We start from the raw sequence: 11,681 nt of genomic DNA on the forward strand, positions 1-11,681 counted from the left end.
AGCTATTTTTTGAGATGTTTTAGCTTGTTACAACAAAATAAGGGATATAGTGGTACAATAATGATATTGCACTACTACGTGCTATTGTATAGTTTATTAGCACCGTACATTACGTTATATGAAACGAGTATTTTGGTTAATAGGTAATAATATATGGTATGTGTTAATGTTTAAAAAAAAAAAAATATATTGTACGTCTTCTTTTTCTTTATTATCATATGCGTGCCAAGGTCTTCCTAGTCATTCTCTCAAATTGGTCTGTATTTTAGCTAGGCTAAGTACGACGCTCAAAGTTATGTGAGTGAAGTTAGAAAATGGCTAAGTAAGCAAGCAAGAGTGAACAAGGAAGATTGCTTTAAGAATGCTTTTGTATTGCTTGAGAGAACTTTGCAAATTTGTGGATCGATGTACAAATGAGGGGGAAGCTCCTATTTATAGTGCTTCCCAAGGCCTAGAGACTTCTAGCCTAGAAAGTTCTAACCTCCTCAAATGGAGGGTCCTAGAACAAGGTTAATTTAGAGAGTTCTACACCATTCTACTCTACTCCTCTCTATGTGCAATATTTCGGAATGATCTAGGCTACTCTAGTTTACAAAAAATATACAAGATATAAGATTCTAGAAGCATCTAGAAGACTCACAAACCTTGTAGTGCAATCTGGAACGTTATGTGTCCCATCTCCAAAATCCGTCTCGACCATCATCTTCATTGGACCCAAAAACGGCGGGCCCCCCCAAGTTTCAGCCAGTTTGGCCTTCATTTGGGCCCCCAAATGGCCCATTATTGTGTGCGTTACTATCATTTGGGTGTTCACTAGGAAAACAGCCCCATAGCTAAATAAAGCTCTATAGGGGAGAGGTGCTTCCTAGAACCTATGGGCAACTCCCAAGTGACGTTGCTAATGTCTTTATGGGTGTGGTGCTTGAGTTGTGACAGTTAGATATAATTAGCATTAATAATTGGGACACAGACATTCAAATTAATAATCAGGAGATGGGACGGATATGAAAATTGAAATGCACCAGTGTAACGTAAACATGTGAGTCAATAGAAGCTGAAATTTTCAAGGCCTTAGATCACACGTACCAATCCACTCGTATTTACTAACAAGGGCACAAAAATATTTTGACTACTTGATCTTGACATCAACATCTGCATTCATGGAGAAAATTTTTCCAGGAGGCATTCCTGCTGCTTTAAATGCTTGGCTGTTACAAAAATGGCACACAGTAAAACTTTCCAAAAATTTTGAAACAGTAGAAATGAACACAAACTTCCATAGGATAAAAGATAACTGCTGCAATGAGAAGGGCGAATTACAAACAAATCAATTCTTTCAAAAAAAGGAAGCATTACACATTACACACATTACACCTACATATCAATCACAACTATCGTCAAGGATGGGAATATCTCCCTAACACTTTATTGGATCATATGTTAAAGGTACTTTCACTTATATATATAGAGTACAATAATAGCACAAGGCATGACGTGTCACAATTATCCATCTCTATAGGGTTATGTTGAATTATTTAAGGCAGACGTAAGCTTTATGTTCCTTTATAGCTAGTTGTTAGAGCATCTAATGCCTAGACATATTTCAGTCTAAGTTCTTTTGAGGTTGTAAGAGTAAGATAACCTTAGCAATCAATTTAAGAGCAAAATCATTTTGCTATGCATCAAATGTGCTGGCCAACAAACTCCTACAATCAATAATTTGCATTACAACATACAAAGTACGTCTTAGTTTTCCTTACAAAAACCCAAACAGCAAGTGTTCCTCCAATGAATGACGTGAAGTTCTTATGGTTTAGTTACTGAAATTAAAAAGCAATTTTCAAATAAACACAATTAATTTTATCCAATCAACAAAATTGCAATTCACATGCAGTGGCGGACCCACGAAGGCCATGTTTATTTCAAATAAACATAATTTTATTGTTGTTGCATATCCACATATAGTACATTATTCTTTATACCTTCTATATTATGTAGTTAATTAATTCTACAAGACTACAATTATATAAAATAAACTACCAAAATTTACTCAGTCAAGGAATCAAAGATGCTAATATTACTCGACCACATTTCATTTGATCAGATACAAAGGAACGTTTTTTTTTTTTTTTTTTTTTTTTTTTAATTTCACGCTATTAGTAATAATTAGCTCTTTTTTCATATATACAATATACATCCCATGTTTGGTTTATTATAAGAATAAAATTTTCTCATATGAAGCAAAATGATATGTATATCTTATATAGCATTATTTACCTTCTTATAAAACATAAATGCAGGATTATTTGTTTTCTTCATAAGGATTGCCGTTAGTGGCCTTGATCCATCAAGTCGGAGATGGGGAATCGTTGTTGTACTTGTGCAGGATTTAAAGAACACAAATTTAAATGGTACGTACCTTATGCCTTATGGTTGCTGAGTTTTCTTTGGAAGCCTTGGATGATCCTTGTTTGTTTTCGTGCTCAGAGATTTTTGCTGCAGAGGAAAAGAGAAGTAGGCTTTCCTGGCTTCTTAGCGATTGTTTCCAAAGAGATTCCGGGAGGGATCCTTTTCCTACGTGTAATGCCTTGTCTCAAGTATGTGGCCTAACATATGCGAAGCATGTACTATTTCATTGTGTATAAGCATAGATTTACCAATACATACATCTTGTAGGGTTTATACTTTTCTGATAATATGCTCTTTCAAAAATGAATACTGATTTTTTTTTTCTTTGCTGAAACTTAAGACGTGTGATCTTCTTACAGGGCTACTTTACTGCAGATGGTTGGATTTGCACAGGGGCAACACCGAGAACTAAAGGAGCAACAGGAACAGTTACTGCAGGCTCACAATCTTTTGGCCTGTAGTTCAAAATCAATGTTGGAAGCTCAGGTTATTAAGTACATTTGTAGAAAAGAAACAAATAATATAAACTCATTGACTGATACGAGTATAATTTATATACATGTCTTAAATTTTGTAGGAAACTTTGGAGCCAAAACAAACAAATAAAGTACACGGTTGACATGACATTTATGACGGAGAATAAGCGGCCAGGAATACGCGATGTTTCAGATCAGAACTATTGGATGTGTGACACATGTCCAATAAAGTAAAAGCTTATTTCCCGCCAAGGTTTTCAAGAGCTAATAAAATTAGGGTAATGCTATACATAGCCCTTAGGGCTATATATAAGCATTGAATTTACTCTTGAAAAATGTATAAAGTTAGGAATTCATGACAAAAACACGCGCAGATCGGTGTAATTAGTATGTTTTTGTCATGATTTTCTAAATTTAAACAATTTTCAAGAGTAAATTAAATGCTTATATGTAGCCCTTAGGGCTATGTATAGCATTTTCCATAAAATTCAGCTAATTACCGTCATAATTTATATCTGCAAATCTAATCACTTAGCTAAACTCCGAGCTCGCTCTTATGAAATATGCAAGACAACTATGTGTACTAATTTGCCAACTCACTGTCTTTTAAATCTATACTCTTCTCTACATATATTTTTTGAAGGAAATTGGGAAAATGCTCATAATCAAACTGAAAATCTGAAGCTCCAAATTCACCGAATATCGGAATTTAACCTTGAATCTTGATTACTACTAGACTGCCAAGCTTCCGAACTGTTTGTTCCAGTTTTCATATATACCAAGTTCATTAGGTGAAACTGACGGCCTCACCTCCTGCAAAGCATCTTTAAAATCCTACAAAATAAAAGCAGAGTCATCGCTTAGATAGCTAAAGAAAACTTACCAACTGTAACATGAGTATTGAATAAGCTATTTCAAGCAAGACGTGCTTACCTGCAGAGTTACTGGCCTCATGTCCTCTTTGTCCAGCTTTGTAATTTCTATGCCCTGCCTCAAAGCATCTCTAAGTGGACCCATGGAAGCATCCTTCACAAGATTTTTCATATCCGATCCAGAGTAACCTGGGATGGGGTGAGATAAAAATGGTAAAAACAAAACAGATGATGTGTGATCGCAAAGTTGGTAAATAGTAAGTAAGCTAAAAACCTTCAGTCAATTTGCAGATCATGTCCATATCCTCTTTTGAGAGTCTAAACAGCCCATCTTTTTCCAGGAGATTGCGTACTATCCAGGCTCTTGCTTCTGTGCATTCAAAATATTTTTATTAACCTATCAGTGATATCTGCTGGAAAAACAAGCAAAGGGCAGAGACACAGACCTGCAGAAGGGAGTGGTATGTACAGTCGTTTTGTAAGCCGCCTCCTTGCTGCTTCATCAAGCTCTTGGGGCCTATTTGTAGCTCCTGCATAGTACACATAATTTACATGTTAATTGATACCCAAACAAAAACATGAACAAGACCATTGGGTGCAATGCCTAAGCATAAAGAGGCCACTATGCCATGCCCATGAAAATACTGATGCAACAGCCTAGACCTTGGCATCCAAGTGAAAACAAATTGGCATCAGCAAAGACTTCACAAGAATAAAATAAGAGGTTAGGGAAGCCCAACTTTTACATGATAGTCATAAAGTTAAACATCTTTGCTTGAAGTCAAAGCTCTCTATATATTTACTGTAAATTTTAAAATAATAGCAATCTTTAGCAGTTTATCTAATGATTACTCCACCTAATGTGGCAGGTTGTACGATAAAAGAGCATTTCTAGTCAACTTTGATAATATGCCATAAAAATATGAACAATCACCTATAAGCAGAATCTGTTCACTTATACTGTCAAAGCCTTCCATCTCGATAAGAAACTGAGTCTTGAGTCTCCTACTTGCTTCATGCTCACCTTCTGATTTGCGCTATCATAAAAAAAAACTTTTATAAAACTTCTCAGCAATAGAGAAAGTTATGATTCATGCAGGAACTGAATTAATTAATCTTCAAAAAATATAATAAAAAATGTGGTCACATTTTTCTGTTCAAGCCTCCTTTTTATTAATTTGAAACCCCAAATATTTGCTTCTGCAGTCAAGTCCATATAGAAGCAATAAAAACAATAAAATCCCTCTTCCTCCAAAGCTAAAGCTTAGAGATTACCTGCGACAGAAGGGAATCAATTTCATCAACAAATATAACTGCTGGTTGACGGCAACTGGCAACTCCAAAAAGAGCCCTCACTAGCTTTTCACCCTCCCCGATCTGCATTTTATCAACACATCAAGATCTTAGCTCTAACATAAAAATGAATCACACGCCAGTTTGCACTTCTTGAACATAAAATTCAGAAGATAATAGCAGATTGTCTCAATCTGAATCTTTAAGGCAAGCTTGAATTAGGAATTAACGAATTAAAGTGGGGGTAATAAGAGAGAATCAAGCCAAGGAAGATTGGTAGGGGGAGACAGGTGGTGGTGGTTAAAGGAGGGTTGAAGCGATTATAATCTTTATTTTGAGGGTTTAAACCTTCCCGGGGAGACAAATGATGGAGGCAATCCATTTGATAAGACAAATGATGGAGTTTTATAGGGTAAAGAAGAAAGATCTTCATATGGTCTTTATTGATTTAGAGAAGGCATATGACAAGGTGCCAAGAGAGATACTTTGGTGGGCAATGTTGAAGAAAGGTATCCCACGAAGGTATGTAGACCTAGTTAAGGATATGTATCGGGATGTGTCAACAAATGTGAGGACATGCGGAGGGTTGACAAAAGATTTCCCTATTACAATCGGATTGCATCAAGGGTCTGCATTAAGCCCTTTTCTTTTTGCAACGGTTCTAGATGAATTAACTAGACCAATTCAAGATGAGGTTCCATGGTGTATGCTGTTCGCAGATGATATCGTTTTGGTGGATGAGACTAAGGATGGGGTTAATGTCAAGTTGGAGCAATGGAGGCAAAGGTTGGAATCTAGAGGGTTTAAGCTAAGTCGGAGTAAGACTGAATATTTGGTATGTCGTTTTGGCACTCAGAGGGGGACAAGCAATGAAGTGGTGAGTTTGGATGGAAAGGATTTGACCATGAGTGAATGTTTTAAGTACCTAGGGTCGATCATCCAGAAGAATGGTGACATTGATCAAGACGTGACCCACAGGATTAAGTCAGGGTGGCTTAAATGGAGAGCGGCCACGGGAGTGTTATGCGACCGCAGCATTCCCTTAAAGTTGAAGGGAAAATTCTACAGGACTGCCATAAGACCAGTGTTGCTCTATGGTACAGAATGTTGGGCTTCTAAGAAAGAGCATATTAAAAAGATGGAGGTTACGGAAATGCGCATGTTAAGGTGGATGTGTGGAAACACTTTAAGAGATAGAATCAGAAATGAGGTTATTCGCAAGAAAGTAGGTGTGTCGGGCATTGTAGATAAATTAAGGGAAAATCGTCTGCGTTGGTTTGGACATGTAAGACGGAGACCCGAGGGTGCACCGGTGCGAAGAGTGGAAGAGTGGGACCATGGAGGGATTAAACGAGGAAGAGGGAGACCAAAGATGACTTGGTTGGAAGGAGTGAGGAAGGATATGAAGTGCATGGATTTACGTGAGGATGAAGTTTTGGATCGTAAGGGATGGAGGAGAAAGATTTATGTTGATGACTACACGGAATAATCAAATTTGGTTCATGTTAGCCGACCCCACTTTTGGGATTAAGGCTTTGATTGATTGATTGATTGATTGAAACCTTCCCGGGGAGAGGGGGGAAGGGATGCTTAAACTAGACGGTAATATATAAGAGGTAATGATTCCCCCACTGCCCACCTCCATCCTCCCCTCTCAACCACAACTGCAAACTACACCTGTCTTCCTTTTCTTTATTATCTCTTATTAAACACCGTTAATTCTTCACTCCCAATCCAAGCACCCCCCCCCCCCCCAGTCATATTAGTAATATACTGTCAATTAACAGCTTAATGCAAAGGTCATTTCTTCACTATGTCAAGTGCCAATGAAGGGAGTCTGGAAAACAAGAAATTAGTGGAAATGCCTTCCATGTTTCATGAGATTCATATGTCATTGAATGCACAATTAGCAAGCAGGTATCTCAAAACACACACAGATTAACAAGCCACACTTGAACCTTGAACAAACTAAGTTCTACATATCAGATGAAATGAATTTAAATTCATCAGAGAATAAAGTTTTATATATAAGGAGAGTAGATAAGGAGTACCTAGGAAAAAGGCAACAAAATTCTAAGGTGGCAAGAGAAATGTATAGTCTGCAGCAAATTGAACTGAAAAACTCCGTATTTTTTATGAGAACATGACTTAGAATTAAAAGCAAGCAGAAAACACAAAACAGAGTGAACAATGCAAAAATCTTTGGACCCAAGGTTTTAAACTTACCCACTTACTAGTCAGTGAACTGGCAGATATGTAAAAAAATGTCGCTTTAGCCTCTCCAGCTATAGCCTTTCCAATCATTGTTTTACCAGTTCCCTGAAATAAATATATGAGACAATATTCATGAAACAGTACCTTTTAGGCCACTTGCACTTCAAAAGTAAAGAGCTGCAGTACTTACAGGTGGACCAAAGAGCAGAAGACCTCTTCCTGGAGCACGGCATCCTTTGAAAATGTCTGGACGCAATAGAGGCCAAACCACCATCTCTGTCACACATTTCTTGGCATGCTCTAAACCAGCTGTAACAAGAAGACAATGAATGCTAGATTTATTCATAAAAAGGAGCATTGCATATAACAAATGCAAATTACCAATGTCATCCCAGCGCACATTGGGATCTCGGTCCATAATCTCATTGCTAACATGTTCAATTAGACGAGGCTCCAAATTTCTCAGCTTCTCCGGCAGCTCCCCATCAGGACCACATAACATTTCCAAACTAGCACAAAACAAATGAGCTGTTAGCAAATATGAATATCTGATCACCTTCCACCAGTTGACTACAGAAAGTGTAGTGTTGGAAGCTCTACTTAGTGGACATTTGGCTGGATGCCAGGACATCTAAAAAACTATTTGGTGGGCCTTGAGGAATAGACTAAACTGGGTAGAATTAAGTTATTTAATTTTCTTCATTTTGTGCACAGAACTTTCCAGGAACAATTCCTATGTTTTTTGTCAGCCAAAAAAATCCTCAAATTTCAACTACAAAAGTACAACTTTCTGTGTAATCCAATGTCAAAAGAGCTACCACTTTAGTATAATCTTATAACGAAGCATGACAGGGAAAACAAACAACAAAAAAACAACACAAAAACAAAAATTAAAATGAAAGCAAAAAACTGTGAAAAGCTGGTTATCAACCCAAGTTTAATAAAACACTTGTGAGGACATACCATTTTCTGGTTGAATCCTCCACAGCATCATCACATTTGCCACCAATTCGTGCAGTCATATTCCCGCTATTGTTGCCATTGGATCTGATTGGGGGAATAAAATTACCACGGACCCCACGGCGTGATACACCATATGATTTTCCACTATAACTCCGGCTGTTGGAATTGTAATCACTAATGGGAGAGACAGAACAGCTTGGTGAACCACCCAACCCTTTCTTTTGCTTTACTTCCATTTCCTGTTATAGGAAAACAAGATATAAATTTCAATAAGATAATTTGGAAACTGGAACAAGTCCCAGGCTTCCGATATATTAAGAAGGCTGAAGTCTAATTTCAAGATGTAGACGTAATTGAAAATACCAATTTGGTTCTAGCAGTCACAAACGCATTTCCAGAGACTTCTCTGTTAGTTTCGTTGTTGCTCAAAGCTGATCCGATGTCATTTCTAGGATACCTTGATTCCATGTGAGGACGCTTTATTCCCAAATTGTTTCCAAGCATTCTTTCTTCTTCTTCAGCGTGTGCAAACGAAGAATTCCCTTTGACTTGATTATTTGATGCACATGCCTTGCCCAAAATAATGCAGTCATCAGATCCATTATTTTTGGATGTAACAGGACCTTTTACACCAACATTACTTCTACCCATCATGTTGTTCCCATGCCAAGATGACAAGTCAGACTCAAGAGTAGTTTTGGAGGTCTTCCTAGTCAGTCTCTCAAATTGGTCTCCTTGGCCTCCCTGCACAAGGTGTAGATAGCAATGAGCACTTAAATCAAAAGTACTGCTCCCTACTGGCTAGGAAGCCACACAATGAACATAACTAACTAGGAACCTTGGAAAGTTGCACAATTAGAAGACACATAACAGCACTAGTCAAATTCAATCAGTTGTGATTCTAAAGATCTATCAAGGTGCTTATACTACATTAATTGCCCTCCTCACCAAAATGAAGAAAACGTAAGGTATAATTAGTATCGTAGACATTCGTATGAAAATCGGAAGATGTGAGGATCTGCAAATTGAAATGAACCAGTAATGTAAACATGTGAGTCACTAGAAGATGAAATTTTCAAGGCCGTAGATCAAACATACCAATCCACTTGTATTTACTTTGGAAGACTGCTGAATAAGGGCACGAAAATATTTTGACTGCTTGATCTTGACATCAACGTCTGCATTCATGGAGAAAATTTTTCCAGGAGGTATGCCTGCTGCTTCAAATGCTTGGCTGTTACACAAATGACACATAGTAAAACTTAAAAATAAAATAAATTGAAACAGTAGAGATGAAACACAAACTTCCACGGGATAACAGATAACTGCTGCACAGAGAAAATTACAAATAAATTGATTCTGCCAAGAAAAGAAAGCATTAAACCTACATATCAATCACAACTATTGTCAAGGATAAGGGAAATATCTCCATAACACTTTATTGGATCATATGTTAAGAGTAGAGTCTGCATTATGGACATTAGAAATAATTGCCATCTAGCTTGTTGTTGTTGTTTTTTTTTTTTTTGACAAATAGCTTGTTGTTGTTGTCAACAGTTAGAGCATCAGAAAATGTGTAAGAAAGAGGAAATGCAGATATGTTCCCCACCATCTTGATAGGTTGGGACACAATGGCTTCTGAGGGAACCAGTGTTTCCTACATATAATCTCTGACTAGGTCATTCAGAAAGCCATTAATAAATCCCATTTCTCGTTTTTTGACACTAATAGCTTCTCTCTTGTAGCTGCAAACAGAGAATACAACATTCTATGACCTCACATGCAATCCTTTCCCTTTTATGACCACATACAGTGAGCATTTTCATGGATACAATTATACTCTCCAATCTTCCTTCAAGGTATTTTTCACTTATATATAGAGTACAAAAATAGCGCAAGGCATGTCGTGTCACAAGTATCCATCTCTATAGGGTTATGTTGAATTATTTAAGGAAGACGTAAGCTTTATTTTCCTTTATAGTTCTTGGAGCATCTAATGCCTAGACATATTTCAAACTAAGTTCTTTTGAGGTTGTAAGAATAAGATGACCTTAGCAATCAATTTAAGAGAAAAATTCATTGCTATGTATCATATGTGTTGGCCAACAAACTCCTACAATCAACAAATAGCAATACAACATACAAAGTATGTCTTAGTTTTCCTTACAAAACCCGGACAACAAAGAGTTCCTCCAATCAATGACGTGAAGTTCTTCTGGTTTAGTTACAGAATTTAAAAATAAGTAATTTTTCAAATAAACACCATTAACTTATCCAATCAACAAAATTGCAATTCACATGTGTCCTAATCCTGCTTCCAAAAGCCTAAATAGTGAAATCCACTAGAGCTTCATCTCTTATAATCAATTAAACAATGTTCGCAATCATCAAAATATAGAGATTTAACTTCTAAAACAAAACCTAACACCAAAAGAGTTCCTCTAATTCAAAAACAAAACAATAATTTTGAAAAATGGATAAAAATCAAATTATCTCAAATTGCAGCTCCATTCAATATCAAAATACAGTAATCGATTTCATGAACAGCAAAATCGAACAAAATTAAGCACATGTGTACAATTTTTTCACCAAAATTTTCGAAAAACGAAATCATTCAGCACTTCTGCATCATCTCGAATCAAAAATTCATCATCAAACAAAAAATTCACCAAAATCAACAAAAAAAAACCTGGAAAACTAGAAATTATAAATAACTCCGAAGAACATGAAAGAGAGAGAGAGAGAGTTACCGGTCGTAAACGGGAGTGAGTTGACGGCGAGAAGCATCGAGCTTAGACAAAGCATCGCGGCGAATAGGATGAATAAACGAGGAATCGATGTCGTTTTGAGAGCGAGAATCGAGAAAACCGAGGAGACGAAGACTGAGAAGTTGTGCGGAAGAATAATCGCGATTCTCTAAAGCGAAATCGGCGCCGAAGAGTAGAGATTGAAGACGGTTGATGTTGTTATCGACTTCTTTCCTCCAATTTTGCTGGTTTTCTTCTCTCTCCTCTTGTTTCGCCATTGTTGCACCTCTTTCAACCTCCTCTCTTACTGTAACTTTCAGGAGAGAGAAAGAAAGAGAGAAGGATTTTGTGAAGGTTTTCCTGATTTTGGAGGGTTTTTAATTTTTATTACAGTACTTGTATGCTTTTATTTTCACATTTCCCGCTTATTTTCTTTTGTAGGTGTTATTGCAGATTTTAAGAATAATTAATTTATTTTGAGCACTTTGTTCAGAAGAGGTTTCGTGGTGTAGTTGGTTATCACGTCAGTCTAACACACTGAAGGTCCCCAGTTCGAACCTGGGCGAAGCCATTTTTTATATATATATATTTTTTAACGAGCACAAGGGATAATCTTAATGCGCTAATTGATAAGCTAAACAGCTTGAATAACCATTGTATACATCACTAGTTCATTCTAATAACTGTATAGGCAGATCTACTAAGGT

The 11,681-nt window shown here is 36.9% G+C and overlaps 1 protein-coding gene and 1 non-coding gene across 2 annotated transcripts; one reads left to right on the plus strand and one right to left on the minus strand.

Moving 5' to 3' along the window:
• Positions 1-1,459: 1,459 nt before the first annotated feature.
• On the minus strand, positions 1,460-11,265 carry LOC145625142 (ATPase family AAA domain-containing protein FIGL1-like). Its single transcript, XM_081678224.1, has 14 exons — positions 10,978-11,265; positions 9,326-9,461; positions 8,591-8,971; positions 8,228-8,466; positions 7,646-7,773; positions 7,455-7,573; positions 7,277-7,369; positions 5,033-5,134; positions 4,692-4,794; positions 4,204-4,287; positions 4,032-4,127; positions 3,819-3,946; positions 3,600-3,719; positions 1,460-2,864 (listed from the first exon to the last, which is right to left on the minus strand). The coding sequence occupies exons 1-13, from the start codon at positions 11,250-11,252 to the stop codon at positions 3,618-3,620; spliced, it is 1,986 nt and encodes a 661-aa protein (XP_081534350.1). The 5' UTR covers positions 11,253-11,265; the 3' UTR covers positions 1,460-2,864; positions 3,600-3,617.
• Positions 11,266-11,471: 206 nt separating this feature from the next.
• On the plus strand, positions 11,472-11,545 carry TRNAV-AAC (transfer RNA valine (anticodon AAC)). The gene has a single exon. It is a non-coding gene; the product is annotated as a tRNA-Val (tRNA).
• The last annotated feature ends 136 nt before the right edge of the window (positions 11,546-11,681 follow it).

This window comes from Chenopodium album, chromosome 1, assembly GCF_948465745.1.
Source record: "Chenopodium album chromosome 1, dcCheAlbu1.1, whole genome shotgun sequence".
Taxonomy (NCBI): domain Eukaryota; kingdom Viridiplantae; phylum Streptophyta; class Magnoliopsida; order Caryophyllales; family Amaranthaceae; genus Chenopodium; species Chenopodium album.

Coding starts and splice junctions, on each gene's coding strand:
- LOC145625142 (XM_081678224.1), bottom strand. CDS start 11,252: ATGGCGAAACAAGAGGAGAGAGAAGAAAACCAGCAAAATTGGAGGAAA. Junction 9,462..10,977: donor CTCACTCCCGTTTACGACCG/GTAACTCTCTCT, acceptor TTTGTGTAACAG/CCAAGCATTTGAAGCAGCAG. Junction 7,574..7,645: donor TGTGCGCTGGGATGACATTG/GTAATTTGCATT, acceptor TTCTTGTTACAG/CTGGTTTAGAGCATGCCAAG.